Raw genomic sequence first — 19636 nt, 5'->3', positions numbered from 1 at the left:
TACAGTAAAACTGTAAATTACAGATGTATTAGTATGAGTATTAACGGAACTTACTATTTCCAAACTGAAAACCATTGGCTGTTGTTGTGGGCATAAAATGCAAAAATTGAAGACTTACTATGAAATGGCTGTTCTTCCTGAAGTTGTAAGGCTATATGACAGTAAAATCTCTCATTATTTACAAACACTTTACTATCTCTTGCATCCTGTCCTATCATTAACAGGAAAAAAACAATCTGACTTCAGAAACTTGTTTGTTGTTGCTGAGCTATCAAGAGCAGAGATTTTCAAACTTTTTCAAGTGCAAATCTAAAGGCTGGCATAAATATTTGATAATACCTAACTGTTATCAGTGTTGTCTACTGGGAGTCTGTTTTGGGTTGCAAACTTTCTCGTATGAACAAATATTATAGGAAAATTCTTTCTAACTGTGACTTTCTGCTTGTGCTGATACAGTTTGTGAATGCTCTGCTGATCAGCATGCATTTGAGGTTGCATCGGAAGTACTTTAGTTCTTTCATTTATGAAGCTAGTATAGAGCTTTTTGGCTTGTAAACTTAATTGTTTTCCAGAAGAGGTATAGTGCTCCATGTAAGCCAGTTTTAAGCACATTGGCAATAGGAGCACTCCTTTGTTGCTCTTTTTAGCGTGACAGTGGTTTCTAACGCATGGCAAAAAGTTTTGGATTTCAGAGGTACATCCTAAAACTAACTAGTTTTAGTATGTAAAATGAACTGGAGCTGTTATATGGATTGAGACAGAATAGCAAATTAGCTTTGGTGATTTTTTTTTTTTTAATAATCTTCTGAATTGAATAAGACTGGATACTTCAACTTTTAAAGTTGATTAGAAAGTTGCATAGAATAATTTGCAGCTGTTTGGCTGTGCCTTCTGAATGATAGTGATGCAAAAGCATGTGATTCCAGTTTTTCTGTTTGGTAGAGATGAATCTAAGCTAGAACATGAAAAGGATGCGACCCGAAAGGGGTAAAGAAATTCATCCCTCTGACTTAGTCTTGTCTAAATTGTGTTTCTTATCTTCTTTAAATGTGTAAATTGTCAGACTTAGGTGAATTATTAAGTTTGAAAACAATTAATTAATCATTGGTACACTGACAACTGTGAAAGATTGATCTTTTCCTAATTTAACATAATGTAAGAGTACATGAGTATACTACCTCTCCTGTGAAGATTATGTTCTGATGCCCAATATTTTGAAGAACTTATTTTCACAAAAAAAAAAAAGTAAACATAACTCCACAGGAAATGAATTCTAACTTTTTTTCCCCCTTCAATTCACTATTCCAGACCTCAGTGCTTAATTATGACAGGTGCTCCAAACTCACGTCCAGCTTTGCTTGACCTCGTCCATGCTTTCACCAAAAATGTGGGTTTGATGATCTGTGGCCATGTGCATATGGTGAGTGTATTCCTTCTTTTTATTTTGAAGTTATCTTGGCTTTTTTACAGAGCTGTCATTTTTAAATGAAGTGCAAAAATTGAAATTTCCTGTGGAATCCACTCATGTAGGGGTCACGACCTTTCCAGTTAGCTGTACTACATCTTCAAGAAAGCTTTGAAAGCTAATATGGCAGTTAACATAATTGTCAACATCTACTTTGCATCTTTTTCATCCACGTGTGGATAGAGGAAGGCTTTGCAAATAGGAGTTGTGCTGTAGGATATGCATGATATGTATGGGAGAGGGGGAAGCTTAGCAAAATTAGTATCTTTGATCATTTGGCACTTAAATGCTTAGGAAGTTTTATAGGAGTAAAGTTGGATTACAGTCTAAGCCTCTTCTGTCTTTGTGTCCTTCAGTCTCATGTACTTGCTCGTACATTGGACAGAGTGGTCAGTCAGAACGACTAGCAGTGTGCAGCTAACCCATCCTTGGTGCCACAAGGCAGTTGCTGAGGCACCATGGCTTACCTCAACATTTTCAGCTTAACTTGCCATTACTTGTAGCCACACTGGATTTTTTTGGAGTTTGGTTGAAGTTAATTCAAACCTATTTACATAATCCTTGTCATGCTTTTCCCAAACAAATAGAGCTGATGCAGTTGGCTCTACAGAAGTAAGTAATGGAAACTGGGAAAAATGCTAGGTTTCCTTCCCTGTGTTATTGTTTCAGGGAGATTGATTGCTGTGTAGATATTTTCTTATAAATCCTGGTGTAAAGTAAACCCTCTTGAGCAGTAAATTAATATCAATTTAGCCAATGGTTAAAAATTTGCTCTTACCTTTGAACTAGTATTTATCCCTTCAGTTATCTGATAAGTTGATTCCCCTCTCCCCTTTCAGCCCAGCCCCTAACGTTTCACTAACTTTCCTCCCTGGTTTCTGTCAGGATAAGAGGATTTGTTTGTTTGTTTGTCTGCATTGATGCGACTTCAGCAATCCTCTCTTTTTTGGCGGGGGCGGGGGGGAAGTGCCTTTAAACACAAGGTTATGGTCCCTTTAAGCACAGGAACAGAATACATCTGTAAACTTCTAGGCCAGACTGGTGTATTTTTGGAGGTAGGGGGAAGGAAGCAAGCTTCAAGTAACTGTTCTTCAAAATCATGCTGTCATGAGTTCAGTTTTAACTATGTTTTAAGGTGGGTGTTGTTCTGTGATCTGTTCCAAAGCTTAAGTTGACTACAGAGAGGCTGTTGCATCCCTGGTAAATACTGCTAAATATGTTTTAGCATATTAGGATTGTGTGATTTTTTTTTTTTTTTTTTCCTTTGTATTTTAAGGAGAAACTCTTTGTATTGCATCAGTAAAAACATTTAAGGGAGTGTGAATTTTAAGTATGAAGCTTTAATACTCTTATATGGGCTTACATTTGCCACACTAAATGAACAGGACTTGCTTTTGATGCAACTAGCAGATCATAGCAAATTGAGTTAGTGCAACACAGAACTTGTGTTTTTAATTAAGCAAATATTTGCCAGTTTTATCTTCAGAAACTTAAACTAGTTAGGTTGTTAAAGAGGTAGGTTGTTCATACTACATATGAAGACTTTTGTCAATTCTTTTAAGGTCTTCTTCTGCGCCCAGCTAGTATATTATAACTCTGTCTCTATAAATTTATAATCTCACAGTGAGCGCAAAGGACAAACTGAGGAATATCTGAGATGTAAGATTCCATAAATTTAATCACTGCCCTTCACAAATAGGGCTGTCCTGAAAAGAATAATGTTATATAATCATTCTTGTAGAAAAGCAGTTGTGAATTGAGAATTTTCTGGGAGCTTATCCTAAAAATGGTCTGGATCTAAGTTAATGCTATCGTCTTTGAAAGCTGCGCCACAGCCGTTTCTGTTTTCAAGAACGGGGCTCCTGTGTTCTTGATCATACTTCATCCTGTGTTCTGCATTTTGCTGTTGAGGAGGAGCACAATGATGGAGATAATAAAAAGAGAATATGTAAAGAGAAGACAAGGTGGACTGGAACACCTTTTTCATTTTGCTGTAGATGAAATTGCTACTACAGATCATAAGAGGGTAAAATGATGTAAAAATAAGTAGCAATGTAAAATAGTAATGCAACTGAAGATCTTAGTAATTTGAGGGAATTTGATAGGTTTGTGAAAGCTAGCAGCCCAGGGAGGAAATGTAGTCAAGTTACTGGTTTTGTGAGAAACATAAGAGACTGGGGCAGTTCTGACACTCCCTTGATGGTAAATAGGACAGAGCGGTAGTCTTGCTTTCTGACAGTTGATGCCTTTGGCTCCTCTAACCTTGCTTTCACAGTCCGATGATCTTGGATTAGCAATGCAGATTTCACATTGTGCTTCTGCATGTTGCAGTGTATCTCACAAGAAATAGTTTTCATAGAACTCCCGTAGAGATGCTACTATGGCCAAGGTTTTCTGAAATAGCAATAGTAGGATTATGTATGAAGGGAGACAGACAAACTCAATTTTAGTACAGCTTGAAACAGAGTCCCATAAAACCTAATATTAAGTCATCCTCTAGCCATATATCTTTAATTACAAAATCCTTTTCTTTTAAGACTATGTTATGCTTTGGAGGACAAGCTTGTGCCACCTGCTGGTGAGTTGGTTGTGCTCTGCTGGGACAAGAATGCTTAAACTTCAAGAATCCTTTCCTTAAAAATGAGAATCTGGTCCACTCTTTATTTTTACTGCTGTTGGAAGTATGTTTAATTACTTTAGTTCTTTTGGATAGTGGGGAAGCATGTTTTGAGGCTCTTCAAGTTTGATTTGGATTCTAGCAGTGAATTTGGGGCATTACTACTGCTGATACTCATACTAGTTGTTCCCTCTCCCATTGTATTCCCGTATTTTGAAAGGGTCCTCGGAGGCAAGCCATGAAGGAACTGTCGGCTGATTTGGCCAAATATCAGCGATGGCTTATTAAAAACAAGATGAAGGCCTTTTATGCACCAGTGCATGCAGAGGACTTGAGGGATGGAGGGCAGTACTTAATGCAGGTACACTTGTCTTTCTCCCTTTTTTTTTTTTTTTAATGGAAGTGGTTTTTTTATTGTGCATGTTGAAGTATTTTCATTATGCAATTTTATCCTAAAACCTTGACTTGAAGTTTTCTGCATTTAAAAAAAAAAAAAGTAGAACTTATAGTTGTTTAAGTAACTTAGACTTTAAAAATATTTTTGTGTTCTCCTTAGGCTGCTGGTCTGGGTAGAATGAGACCTAATACCCTTGTTGTTGGATTTAAGAAAAACTGGAGACAAGGTGACATGAGAGATGTTGAAACCTATATCAATTTATTTCAGTAAGTAGAAAATGCAGAAGTGTATATAACTGTCTTATTATCAAATGTACTGAAATGGAACATAAGTCAAAGAATTTTTGCCTAAAGAGGATCTTAGTTGCACAAGTTCTCTAAGAGTTTTCAGAAAGACTCTCAAATTTTCCACATTGGTGATCCAGCAATCTTCAATATAGTATTGTTGGTTTTTTTTCCTGATGTGGAAATTAATAAGCAACTGTTTTATAGTTTAAACGGCTTGGGTTTTTAGATAATAACCCTTTCTGCATCTAGAGAGATTTGGGGTGGTGGTATGAGATTTAAGAGTTGCTGTCTTTAGACTTAGAACTAGTGTTTTATGTGTCAGTCTGCTGAATGCATTAAACCATATGTTCTATTGAAAGCAGGGTTTTTCCTACAATTTTTGCACAGATTAAGTGCAAAGAATGAATCTATTCTTATGCCAAAGTTGTATCTTCCAGTTAGTGTTCTTATAAGTAAAGTATTTCTTGTAGATGATACACAGCACAGGATGCGCAAAGTAATGCAGCAGCCAACAAGCAGATGGGAAAGGAAATCCCAGTGTAATTTGCCAGTCCTGAAAGGCAGTCCAGTTCTGGCTGAAAACTCTTATAGAATAACTTGTGCTACAAACACATTTGAGAAAAGCAAAACTTGCTTGTCACACTTGTACATGTTCTGTTTTGTTGTATGCTGCTTAACGGGTTTTAACTGCTTTACACTTCTCCTTTACTGTGCCTTGGGGCGAAAAAAAGGAAGGGAAGGGGGGTTACAAGTAGAGATTAAAACGGGGGGGGGGGAGGAGGAGGAACAGTTCCCTCTGCTCTAAGAGAAAAGCAGGAACACCAAATGCAGTGGAAAAATAGGGGGAAATGTTGGGGGAGGGTATTGATTGTTTGTTTGTTTGTTTGTTTTGTTTGTTGTGATTTGGAATGGCTTGTGCTGAAAGAACTCCTATGGCCAAGAAAGTCATGTCATCTTCACACAGATTACAGAGGAACCGCAGCAGGTAGTAGCTGCAGGTCAAGTGTCTTTTTGGATGGAAAATTTCTGAAGTGCCTGATAGAAATGCATCTAATCTATAGTGATTTGGAAAATTAAATAATTAAAAATGTCCAAAAACTGTTGCTTCTACATGAACCTCAAATTGTTTCTTGCATTTACTATAGTATATGTTGGTACTTTGAACGCTTCACATCAGATCTTACCACTTCAAAAAAAAGTGTTTAATGAGTAAAAACTTGTGAGATTTCTGTCTGTGGAAATGACATGGGAGTTCTGTGCATTACAACTGTTTGTAATGAGATATTTACATTTAAAGCACTGATGATTAAATGCTAACACAAACTGTGTGATATGATTAAGTTCATATTTTTCTGTTGAAATCTTGGGTTTTGTCCTTCCTTTTACTGACTTTTACTCAGCTGTTTTTTCAGGCTTGTTGCCTGCTTTTACAATAATGAAGGTTTTCCTCTTAGTTTGTCTTTTAAAGGAACAAGTTTCTTCCCAATCATATATAATGAAAATAGGTACATTTAACTTGTATCTAATTTGATTCTAAGTTACAACTTCACAGCTCTTTAAATCCCCAGATGTTTTGGAAACATTTCAGGAATTTATAGGTTTCAGTTCGAGGAGACTTGCCCAAAATAAATTGGGGAAAAAAAAATTATTTCCCAGTGTATCCCATCATCATCTCTGCAGAACCTGACTGGCTTGTTCATATTGCTTTTTTTTAATCACTGTTTTATATATTAGAGTGAGAGAGAGGAAATGGAACGGATATCTTTTTTATATGTTGCTTTTCATGATATGGCGTTCAGTTCACTGGTGCAATTGATGATTTGGAACTGCAACTGAAATTGTAATACAAATTTATGATTTGGGAGTTTAAATAGCAATATTAAATCTCTAAAATTTGTTGAAAGAGGGTGTGTAAAGTAGGTTCTTGGGGAAAGAAAAGTTTATAAAAGGTTATAACACTGTTTTGTTTTTGTTCCTTTTGCATAGTGATGCCTTTGACATTCAGTATGGTGTAGTTGTCATCCGCCTAAAGGAGGGCTTGGATATTTCTCACCTTCAGGGACCAGGTAAGATTTATTTTGTTTCCTCTGGGGAACAGCTGTTCTAATTTCCTTTTAATACCATTTTCTGAAGATGTTAAAGGAAGATATCTATAATAAGAATAAATCATGTTCAACAACATGATACAATATATACAACTGTCTTTATTTGTATGTTGTATGTAGTTGCTTCCCAAAGATTTACTGTTTACTGCCACAAATATAAGAGGCTAGCAAATTGATATGAAGTACTTAGGATCCCATTCCAGAAACTAAGAAAATTCATGTAGTAAAAGTTGCATGGTCCAAGAAAACTGGGTCTTTTTTGTTGTTTTTTCCTCCTTTCTCCAGACTGCCACCACTTAGACATGACATTCACTAAGGCAGTCTGCCTTAAGTTTGGAAAGGTATCTTCAATGTAGAAGACTTGGTTAAACTTTGTAGGTAGTGGTCTTGAGCTGACTAGTATAACTTCTGTTGATTCTCAAGCAGAATAACGAAGGAAACCCCTGAGCTTTGTTGGCAACTGTGTACTGAAATTGATAGTGTCTAATTTGTCCATAGCCCGCTCCATGCGATGTGGCTGCAAAGAGGAAGAGTACTCGTGACACGTAACACATCCTGTGCAGGTGGTACCCTCCAGAAAGAGGGGAGGTTTTTTCCTTTTCTGGACGCATATGAGCATGTTAGGATTTGGAGGGAGGCAGAGAACTTGTTACTGTGTGCAAAAAGGCAAAGGAGTATGAGAAGCAGCAAGGAGTGACCCTGCAGTGTGAACAGGGGAATGCTGACAAGACCAGGAAATCATGACTCAAAGGTGTCAGAGAGACTTACTAGTATCTGCTGGGGGTGGTGTTGAGTTTACTTCAACCCAGGCAGCTGGGATGCCCAAAAACCTGGGAAGGAAGTAGCGGGAAACTGAAGATATTTTCAGAGGAGGCATCTCTTTGTACTTCAAAGTAAATTTTTTGTTCTTTCCTTGTTCCTTCTCACCTGTTTCAAGTGTTTTGGCTTTTCCATAGCAAGGTGGTTGTCATAGAGTTTAGCCAACTGTGAACAGTCCCGGTTATAATCACACATATAATCACATAATCACATCACCTCTGCCTGATACCATTTGGGACAAATAAGTGGTTTATAATGTGGGGTTGTTTTTTATTTTTGTTTTTTCTTCCTTGAAGAAGAGTTACTGTCATCTCAAGAAAAATCTCCATGTTCCAAGGATGTCATAGTAAAAGTGGATTATAGCAAAAAGGCTGACACAGGCACTTTGACAGCTTTTGCTCCATCATCCAGTGAAAAAACTCATGCTCTGCATAAAGGTAACTTTCTAGTTAGCAATGAAATTTTAATTCTTATTATTTCTCTCTTTTCTTCCCTTTTCATGGGGGTAATACTTAAGGGGTGTGTGGGTGTGGGTGTCCGGGAAACACAGAAACCTCTCAGGCTTTCCTAGCCACTGATGTCTAATCACTTAAATATTTTATTTTAGAACACACCAGTGTATATAAAATAAGTCTTTAAGATCCAAGCTCCTAAATAAAACAGTTTGTGGACTACAAACCACATGGGATATTTTGGGGTTTTTTAAAATAGTTAATGAGATTGGGTGACACTCAAAATTGTTTGAGAATCAGGCCACAAAGCTATATATTAAAAGTCTGATTTTTAAGGCTGCTAAGTGTAGGAAGGATATTTTCCTCTCAGATTAGTTTATTATATATATATTAAAAGACAAAAATAATTCAGGAAACTTTGACATTACAGTAACTGACTTTACTGTTCTTTTTGAAGAACAAGCCTACAGTGACTTTATAGTTAAGTGAGAAATGTGGTTTCCTCCCTATCCCTGCTCCCTCCCCCCAACTCCCTGAAGTTCAAATCATTCTCAGGACATGGTAGACTGTGTTTGTGTGCTTTTTCATATGAAATAGCATTTCATTCTACACCTTTGTTTTCCAAGTTTTCTGGGTTTTCTTGCTTTTTGTTTGTTTTTTTCTTTTAATATACACAAATTGTGTTTTCATTAACATCACAAAAGAAATTAACCTTTTTATTTTGTATCTTTAAACATTTTCCAGAGGAGGACGAGGATGGAAAGACTCCAACACAGCCACTGTTGAAAAAAGGCAGGCATTTTCCATCTTTTTGTGTTAAATCATTCACATTGTTAATTTTGGTTTTCCTTTCATGCCCCTCCCTCCTGCCCTCCCTCCCTCTCTCCCTCTCTCCCCCTCTCTCTGCATATGTAAATATATATATACACATATGAGAAAGAGTGAGAGGAAATATCAACCATACAATGTTAGTTTGTTTCTCTGTATTTGAGTTGAAATACAATTCATTTTCAGGGATTAGGCTGTGGTAAAATGAAAGTTTATGCAAGTTTCCAGAGCAAGTTGTTGCTCAGAAAAGATTGCACATGGGTCTAAAATATGAATGCTGGATTTTTTTTTTGAACTTTGTTCTTTATAAGTGACATCTGAAATATATTCAGGAGCTTGCTTAGTTCTCTGGGTCTCAGATATCTTACTGGGTCATTATTTGATTTAGGAGTAAGGGAAGGATTCTCCAGCATTGTACTCCCAAGTGCTGCCTTAGTCTATTCAGTGTATCTACAGCCATAGTTGTTGTTGCAGTATTTGGGACTGTTCAGTAGCTTGCAAAGCAAGAGATGATATAGCCAATCAGTGAGATTAACATCTGAAATAATGAAAACTGTTTATTTGAATAATTACTTCACAGAGATGAATTAAGCAGTTTTGGGTTTTATTTCAGACTTTTATGAGAGTTAAGTGATACGTTTGCCTCGTTGTCAACTTTCCTGACATTTTCTTCGTAACTTTAACAGCTAGAAGCTATTATGGTTTCATAATGAAAACGGAGATTATGAAGTACAAGATAGCAGTTTGGAAGAAATCCCAGTATGCAGTAAACTAGTATGCTTATTTAAATCAGTCACAGATGTACTGTAAACTTTAAAAATTCCTCATAGAATAAGGACCAAGATGGATATCAAACTCCTGCCTCTTGTTCAAATTTAGATTTGAGCTAAGGGAAAGGAGTTAGGATCTTTTTGCATAGTTTTAAACATATTTGCAAATATTAATCTCATTGAAACTGCCATTGTAATCTTGTTCTGATAAGTATCTCTGCAGTAGATATAATAATTGTCTTGACAAAACAGTCTATATTGTGGTTCAGAACCTTGCACATGCAAAACATTACTTCCGGCAAAAGGTAGAAGTCCAACAGTTAGAACTAGCTTTTCTTTTGACCACATGCTTAAAGAAAAAATGGATTTAAGAAATGAAGAACAGTGCTTCAGAGGGGATTGTTATTTATAAACGTCGTCTTGCTTGGTTAAAGTAACAGAAAATTAGAGTGTACATGTGTTTTAAGGGAAGTAAGATCTTTGTCATATGCAAGAGGTAGTAACAGCACATGATCTAATGCTCTGAAGTATGTATGTGATATTAGTTTATACAGTCATTTGTCTGGACAACTTAAGATCTTGCAAATGATTTATTTAACGAGTCTCTGCTAAATGACTTGGAGTTCTAAATCTTTAAGTGCTGAACATGTGAGTTTGCAAAGTCCCTAAATATTGCTTAGTGTATATTCATTCAATCAAAATTAGTCTTGGGGGGGAAAAAAAAGTTAGTTTTTTTTTTTACTTAAACTTACAGATATCACAAAATATTGATATTAAGATGTTGCATTTGAATTTTGGGTTTATTAAGCAAAAATTTTTTAAAATAAACTGCTTTTTTTTGTTTGTTTGTTTTGCAGACTTGAAGAGCACATCTTCTCCTTTAAACTTGGCTGACCAAAGACTTCTTGATGCCAGTACCCAGTTTCAGAAGAAACAAGGCAAAAGCAATATTGATGTCTGGTGGCTCTTTGATGATGGGGGTAATGTGTTTTATACTTTAACAAGTTTTTAAAAAAAATTTTTTTTTGAAATGATTTTTAATTAGTTGTTAATAGATATCTTTCAGTCAATTCATATATATATTACAAATTTATAGTATTAAACTTTCTTAGAAGTTGCTGTGTATTTTGATACGTTCCTAAACTCTCGTCAAAATGCAGGTTTGACGCTATTGATTCCTTACCTCCTTACAACCAAGAAAAAGTGGAAAGATTGTAAGATCAGAGTGTTCATTGGTGGAAAAATAAACAGGATTGATCATGACAGAAGAGCGTAAGTTTACCTCTCAAAAATTCATTTAAGCTCAATTTAAATGAAACTTAGTGCACCATAGATGACTTTTACTGCTAGCTTTCTTTCAATTGTTGAGCAGGGGTTTGACCATATTCTATTCCTCCTTCCCCCAGAATAGTTCCGTTGCCCCCAGATTGTGCTGGATGAGATGATTCCTCAAGTTACACTAATTCTTCTGTAGTATTGTCTAACACAAGCATTTTCTTTGTTCTTCAGATATATTCTGAGTTTGGCTTTAAGGGAGGGTTTTTCTCTTACTTTAATCTTTTAAATATGTTTTTCCCCAAAGCATCTTGTTGATTCATAGCAGTATGCCAGGTTTATATAACCTAGTACTACACAAAGAGGTCCCCCCTGCCTTCTCTCTGTCTATCACACTTATGTTGCTTTTTTCTTTTCTTTCTTTCAAACTAGTGTTTTAGTACCAAGTTCCTGTCTATTTACCCTGTGAAATAATTAGAAATACAATTACTGTATAAAGGCTTATTTTACTGATACAGGATGGCTACTTTGCTCAGTAAATTTCGGATAGACTTCTCAGACATCATGGTCCTTGGAGATATTAATACTAAGCCAAAGAAAGAAAAGTAAGTCTCATAAAATACTGTTTGTTAGTTGAATTCTTGATGTCTATCATAAATTTAGAATATTTCTTTCTTTCCTACATAAAAATTTTGATAGAGTAGACCCCATAACATAAAGTGTTTCAGAAAAATGCAGGAAATGAACTAAGCAGTAATCCTATTTCCAATAATCTAGAATTTTGTATTTTTCTTTTTTTAATCTCTAGCCTTTAGTCTTTAATGTTAGATTTAGAAAAATGCAATTTGTGTGGTGTCATATCCTGTAAACAAAGGAGGATTACTCACAAAAGTTTAAATGGTCTTAATCTTGCTTGTATGTTTAGTTTAAGGTAATGAAGCTCAGTCCTTAAATAGCCTTCATGCGTGCCCCTCCCCCATGTGTGTATATACATATGTGTGTGTATGTATATACGCACACACGCGCGCACACACACATATATATTTTATAAATATATATATATCTTTGGCTTTTAAGTTGTGACTTTTAAACTGCAGGGGAATGATCGTACATGTGATACTCTGATTTTCAACAAAATATGAACTGTAGATGGCTTCCAGTGCAAATACCTTTTTAGTAGTAGAACGTGTCTATAAAACATAAAAATATCAAGGGATGGTCAAGCTAAGGTTGATCTCTTCCCTTCAAGTTTTCTTTAGTAGGTTGAAGTTGCATATACTTCCAGACAGATTTTTTTTTAAATATATATATCTGAATAATTTAAGTTACCTGTCAGTTGAGTCATGCAAATTAGGAAATAACTGTTCACAACTTTCACAGCTTGCTATATAAATGCTAATATGCATTCTTTTATACCCTGATTTTTAAATACTTGTTCTTGAATTTATAGAGTACATCAGGTAACTAAAATGGTAGGGTACTTCTGGCACTCTGGTGCTTTTTGGATAGCTTTTGCCCCCAAGATGGGGGCCTGCTATTGTAAAATGTGTAAACTTATTTGTAGTGCTTGTCTGTGCATAAAAAGTTGAGATTGTAGAATTACATGGAATTATTTTTATTCTTTATACAGCACAGCAACTGTTAAAAAATAATAGAATATTGTTGGTATTTCTTTTTGTTCTGCCAGAAAACAACAGCAGATCATTTTAATTTTTTTCCTTTTGATGAAGGTGAAGTCAGTCTATCAACTACCTTTAGTGAACACCACTGTCACTAAGGTTAAGGGTAGAAGAAATTGATATTCTTTATATTGTGCGGGGGTTTCCAAAAGGGGAACATCTCAGTTTGAAAATGGATAGGGGGGAGTGTTTAACAGTATGGATGTAACACATTGCACATGCTGATATTACAATGGTATTATTTATTATTATTATTATTATTATTTTTTACCTTTCAGAGTGTTTAATTGGGAAACCATAAAAGATGGGCAATACTTTTTTTTTTTCTTTATAAAGCCATTCAGATAGCATCAAAATTAATAATTTCATTGGACATAAGGCATACATTTCAGGCTTTTTTTTTGTAACCTCTCACACGTCTCATGTGTTAGAGAAATTCCACGACAAGTTGTCTTTCCTAATCTATGGCAGTCTTTATTTTCTGTTCAGAAATCATGTGGGTAGAGAAAGGGTGAGAGTGATTGTTCCTTCTAATACAAACGAATGACTCCTTCGTGTTCTAAGGTTTTCTTTTGTAGTCCTTGCTCTAATATCCAAGTAATTTCAGAATACATTTCATATTCTAAAGAATGCAACAGGAGGACTGTAGACAACATAGCTCTGGTTATCTGGATTTGAACACAGTTCTTAGACTGTACTTGAAAGATTAAAAGGAAAACAAAAATATCAAAGCCAAAATCCTAATGGCACTAATGAGAGACCTGAGCTGTGTTTTTTTTTTTTTTTTTTGAAGTGACATATTAAACTCCTCCTTTGAACTTAACTCAGAATAAGTCATTGTAATGTTACCACATGCCTTGTAAGATAGTACTGTTCAATTTTCAAGCAACTGTAGGATAAAAACCCTTGCAGAAGTTAATTTTTTTTAAAACAGGCTAAAACTTTTTTTATTTGTGTAATGAACAGTGAAAGCTTCTATAGTTGTCCCTAACTGATTATAACATCTATCCTTAACTTCTGTATGTGCCTATGCAAATAGTTGATTTGATATTCTGTGTGCAAAAAGGAGTGAAAATTTTTCAGTTCATCTTATTTTTACATAGTAGTAAAACTTACTTTACTGTAGCATGAAAGTCATTGCTGATGTACAAGCTAGTATCAAATCTGTTTTAACATGGCTGTTCACTTAATCCTTTCAGTATTGCAGCTTTCGAAGAAATGATAGAGCCATTCCGACTTCATGAAGAAGATAAAGAACAAGAAGCTGCAGATAAAATGAAGGAGGATGAACCTTGGAGGATAACAGATAACGAACTCGAGCTTTACAAAACAAAGGTTCCATTTTCTTTAAACTGCTGTGTTAAATGTTGTCAAATGCACCACACACCCCTCAGCCTCCTACTGGTATTTGTGGATGTGGTATCAATGAGCTGACTCTTGTTACTATCTCTTCCATAGTTATGTTTATGAATAGCTGGTGGAAAGCACCATCTAAAACCATTTAAGTATTTCACTGGAGAAAAATAATAATGTAATAAGTTTATACTATCTACAACATAAGTTCTATGAATGTGGCCCTAAATTGCTTTCGTACAGTTTTAGTCAGTTGTTTAGTGGTTCTTGTGCATGTAAGAGTCCAAACTACCTTCTTGCACTTTGTTATTAAAAAAAATATATATATATATATAGGCACAGATTGACTAGAAGCTGATGACAAGATATCTACATATTATTAAGAGGTACAAAGGGAAGGAAGACTTTATAGTTAATGAGCTAGTTAATAGTCTTGCTATTCCTGATGTCCACAAACACCCCCAAAATTCTTTTTCAGTGAGATAACTACAGTGATTCATTCTTTTGTCTGCTGATAGCTTATTTGTTTCTGCAGACGCTAGCCAGCGGAGCTTAAAGACTTCAGCTGCTCTGAGAACAGTACTATAAGAAATGGTTAATTCCAAACGTTTGCTGAAACAAGCACTAAAGTTGACCTGAAAGAGAAAATTGAAAATGACTGTATGAATAAAATCTTAAGAAGTCATCAGTAGTAGGATGTGGAGAACTGCTTAAGATGCTAAGAAAGGACAGAGTAGTATAAAAAGGAGGTCCATTATGGAGAGAGGCTTGGCAGATGAAGGTGGGGCTTCACTTCTGTCACAGGTGCTCACTACTAGCTTACAGGCAATAGTTAACCTTTGGGAGTGTTTAGGGGACTCTTGCTTCCAGCAACTATGGAGGAGGATATCATTAATAGAGGGACTATCTTAAATTTTGGTTTAGCTTTTGTAGTACTTGGTTTATTTGCACATCTTAAGCTTACCACTTTTTTTTCCTCAAGGCCTTGGAACCCTAGATATCTCAGAAAAATGAGCAAGTTATCAAACTGAGGGGGAAATGCATGCTTTCTATTAATGACACATACCAATTGATCGTAACTGTTCTTTATGTTTCTTGAATAAATGAACTTTTTTAGTGTTTATATAAATAAAAAAATCTTCCTAACAAGTTTCATTTTAATTGCAGACTTATCGCCAGATTAGGCTAAATGAGTTGCTTAAAGAACATTCAAGTACAGCAAATATAATTGTTATGTAAGTAAAGGATTTTTATGGTTACCCTAATTGATACAGTATTGTAACTTGAACTGTAAATATATGTAAATACAGGTTAGCAAAAAGATGCTGCCTTGGCAATAAAGCATAGATATACTGAAGCAAGCTTCTTTTCTGGAAGTAATTTATTAGCAATACAGAGCTACTACACCAATGCATACAGAATGGCTGTGTGGTTTCATGCTTCTGATACGTTACTTCAGATGATTAACTCTACATCTGCAATGCAGCTTGGGCTTCTCGCGTTTCCTCAACTCTTGCATGCCAACTATTCCCTTCTCTTTCAAGTCCTTCCTTTCAACTCTGCATTTTCTAGGAAATGTCTCTAGATAAAGTTACCTTTGATCAACATGGTTATCTGTGGATGCATTTCCATGGAATTACTTTTTCTGTAAAGAAGCAGAATGCAGATTGCAAGTTCCTTACTGCTTTTCTTCAGGAGCCTGTTTCAGAGCTCCATGGAGTAGTACAGCAAATGAGGTTTGAGCAATGCAAGTAAACTTAGTTTTCCAAAAGACAGCAATACCACATGTTTTGGAAGGATTGTGGGAAGGGTAATTAGACCGCAACAACCTAGCACCATAAGTAAAAGTTGTATTTTAAGGACTTGAAGAGTCTTAAAAGAAACTTGCTCCAACTGAGAAGAATTCTCCATGAAGCTTCCTGAATATAAAACAGTGATAAGAGACCAAAAGTCAGGTGTAAATAGATGCAAGGCCTGTGGTGCTTGAGATATGAACTCTTTAACTCATTAATTGACTTCTGAGGTAAAAAGTAAAAAAAGGACAAGAAATTGGACATAATATCCACCTCTTTGCGGAATCATATTTACATCTCTGTATGGTATAACCTCTACCAGGTTTTTTTAATTGTTTTTTTTTCTTTCCTCTTGTGAATTATAGGAGTTTGCCAGTTGCACGAAAAGGTGCGGTTTCTAGTGCACTATACATGGCCTGGTTAGAAGCTCTGTCTAAAGATCTGCCACCAATTCTCCTTGTTCGTGGGAACCATCAGAGTGTTCTTACCTTCTATTCCTAAGAGTACTGCAAGTGGGACAGCTATGATGAAATGGTACTTCAGTGCCCAGAGGAGAGTGACTGAGATGCTCTATAGATTATTAACATCACAAAGGCAAAAAGTGACTCTTCTTCCACTATTTCACCGACTTGAAAGCACACAAGGAAAGTCACTGTATTTATAAAGTTGTGACATCTTCAGTTTTATTCTAAATCTTCTGTAATTTAATCTTGCTTAATGGGGGAGGATTCCTTGTTAGACTGAAGAACAAGACAAGCTTTTTCTTTGCTATTTGAATAGCAGCAATAAAAGTGTTTTATTTTTGATCAATGAAAGGATTATAGATTTATAAAAGCCTTTTAGCCTTGAGGTGCCTTCTGAAATTAACCAAATCTCATCCATACATCCTATTTTGTAAATTTATATAGAATGTCAAAATCTGCCTTCGACTAAGAGTTTAGATCAGACTTCCTTTAGTTTCTAGTCTCTTCCATATTACAATAAAAATGAATGCTGCTTTTCAGTCTTCCATTGAGCTATTAGTTCTTAGTACTGTATGTTTTCTATTGTTCAGAATGTTTTTTTTAATATCTGTTAGATTTAAAATAAAGGTGAGGATTGGGGCAGGTCAGCTGGAGTAAGACAAATTCCTGATGTTATTGTCAAGACTGTGTACTACTAAATTTTGTAATAGTTAAAATAAAACTAATTGTACTAGCTGAGAGGATCCTTTTCTGAAATTTGACATTGTGTATTTCTTTGGCATTAGTGTGAGATACACAGCTAACATTAGCTGCCTTGGTGAAGGTGTGTCAGTCTTTGCTCTGTAGCTCTAACAAGAAACTGAATTAATGTTATAGGCCGAGGCCATTTTTCTCATTTAAAAACAGTAAGAAAACAAAGAGACCTGTCCTAGCTCTTGGCCTTTTACATTTTGGTATCACTTGCAATTTATTTTGAAACAAAACTCAAGTTAAGGCTTGAATGAGGAAAATATGGTCAATGTGCTGCCATCTAACAGAAAACAGTAAACACTATGTGGAATCTTGCTAGGCCATCCAATATTAAATACAAAAGCTAAAGTTCTCTTGCATTTTTCAACGGATAGTTAAAAGGACCACTAGTTACTAGGGGAGATGTTTTTAGGTCAATTCATTCAGTTGTCAGCAAATACACTTAGTCTTATGAAATAATACTCAGGTTTGATCATCTTGCAATTTAACTTTATCCCATACATCCTACTTTATACATTTTCTATGTTTAATAAAGAAACCGCCAATTTTATGTGCCCTTTCATTGTATGTTTTGACTAATACATAATTTGTTCTGCTATGAACACCTACACAAGAAATTTCACTTGAGCTTATATACAAAGGTTAATGTGAACTATTTTTAAAATTCCTATATATTTTGGATAGAAAGGATTGCCTAAAAACATTTCACAAGCTTTTGATATTAGTATTGGACCTGTTACTGGCTCAGTTTACCAATGCTTCAGTGACTTTCATTTAAGGATGCACGGAAAATGTGTATTTTTATGCTAAATACAAGATCAAATTGAAATGTAATAATTCCTTTTGAAGGGCAAACCAGTTAGTTATTGTGTCACAAGATAGAGCTGTAAGTTGTTATGATACAAGATAAAAATGTTCTACATAGTGCAGTATACACTGTGGTCAGGTTATCGGTAAACTGCAAAATAATCTGTTTTTTTGTTTTTGCTGCTGGTTTCTATCAATTGGATTTGAATCTATTGAATCATTTCACTTTTAGAAAAGAGAAACAAACCATCAGGTTTTGCTGCTAAGTGTGAGGTAACTGATGCCAGCATGGACCCACCTTGTTATGATAAACATTGTGATAAGACAGTTTGCAGTAAAAGCGCTGTTTCTTTCTGGGTGTGTGTGGGGGGGGAATCAAACTTACTGTTGTGTCTATTACAGGTTTTGCAGTGGCTGTTGGGGGCGTAAGAATGTCACATTGTGAATATGGAATCATTGCCATTTTTCTTGTTTTGTGGGTTACTTTTTTCTTTTTTTTAACAGATGGACAGTAAGGCATGGACTTAGTGCTGCTATCTTAAAAATGTGCACAGGTACACTTATTTAAAAGGGTTTTTTTTGCCCATTCAGGAAACCATTGCTTGTGATCTGTAACACAGAAACCAAATGAAGTGTGTGTATACATGCATATATGTGTATAAAATTATATAAAATATATCTAAATATGCATATGGGGATGGGGAGGGTAATGTCTGTGAAATAATGTAGGATGCTTTTCACATATGCACTCTGAGAAGTCCACTAACGCTAGACACAAGGTCAAGTTTCAAGATTATTTGTTACACTAAAACTTCAATGGTTAATGGTAATTGTTAGCAACAGATGTCAGTTAGTGGCAGTCACTCCAAGTTCTGCTTTGATTTTGATGCCAAATATAGTTATGTTCCAATCATTGTTAATGACTTGAAAAATGAAATATAACTGACACATGGCAATTCATAACTTCTTTAGATTAGGTTTCTTTGTATGGGTTTAGAAAAACAGCAATAGCTGAAGAAATAAATTATTTATTTGTTTGTTCACTTATGTTTGTACTTAGGTTTCCTTTTACATACATTCTTTTTATATGCTTTCCTGACATATTTAAAAATAACTGAAAATAATTTAAAGATTTGAGCGTTAGTGGGTAATGATCCACTGGGTTTGAAGATGTAATATTTGATACTGTTCTGTAACTGTCACACACAGGTGCTTTTCTAATGTTTTAACGTAACTATTGCAGTTACTACTTTGTACCGAGGGTCACTGCAATAAAAGGAAGTGAATTCAATACAACTGTCTTGTCAAAAAAAGCCTTTTTTATTGGTGGGAGAGGGGGAATCGCATTCATAAATTAACTGATTAATGCTGGAAATAGTTCCCAATATGTGAATCTGTATGTTGCATGCATCTGGTGTTGTTTACCTTTATTGTGGAATTTTACGATGACTGCTACTAAAAAAAGCCATTCAGGTGACTGGTATGAGACGAGTGTTTTGCTCTCAAGAGGAATGCCTGCCATTACTGAGTTAGGAATAGTGTTGGTTGCCTAAGAAAAGGAAGGCTTGTTTTGCTGTCTCCCCAGAATTTCTCATGATTTACTAGAGGATACCCACATTTCCCTATTTTCTTATGTGGCATCAAAGTCACTAGGTAAGGCCAATTTGACCTTTCTTTCATTATCATACATTAAACTTTGATTAAAAAAAAAAGTTGAAGAATGTAAGTTTAAAAAAAATAATAATTAGAAATGGTATTTTTTTTCATTCCTCATA

General features: G+C 35.3%; 1 protein-coding gene across 1 annotated transcript in view; it reads left to right on the top strand.

The window, feature by feature from the left end:
- Positions 1-19157, top strand: part of SLC12A2 (solute carrier family 12 member 2) — a 66719-nt gene extending 47562 nt beyond the window's left edge. Inside the window, exons 16-27 of the mRNA XM_067316742.1 lie at positions 1309-1420; positions 4303-4443; positions 4639-4745; positions 6753-6832; positions 7987-8127; positions 8887-8934; positions 10598-10720; positions 10901-11012; positions 11534-11620; positions 13894-14029; positions 15215-15282; positions 16206-19157. Coding sequence (XP_067172843.1) covers positions 1309-1420; positions 4303-4443; positions 4639-4745; positions 6753-6832; positions 7987-8127; positions 8887-8934; positions 10598-10720; positions 10901-11012; positions 11534-11620; positions 13894-14029; positions 15215-15282; positions 16206-16341 — 1291 coding nt within the window. The 3' untranslated portion in view covers positions 16342-19157. The remainder of the gene's footprint in view (positions 1-1308; positions 1421-4302; positions 4444-4638; positions 4746-6752; positions 6833-7986; positions 8128-8886; positions 8935-10597; positions 10721-10900; positions 11013-11533; positions 11621-13893; positions 14030-15214; positions 15283-16205) is intronic.
- The last annotated feature ends 479 nt before the right edge of the window (positions 19158-19636 follow it).

This window comes from Apteryx mantelli, chromosome Z (assembly GCF_036417845.1).
Source record: "Apteryx mantelli isolate bAptMan1 chromosome Z, bAptMan1.hap1, whole genome shotgun sequence".
NCBI classification, from domain to species: Eukaryota; Metazoa; Chordata; class Aves; order Apterygiformes; family Apterygidae; genus Apteryx; species Apteryx mantelli.
The sequence above is the reverse complement of the archived record's forward strand: the minus strand, read 5'-3'. Positions and strand labels throughout refer to the sequence as shown.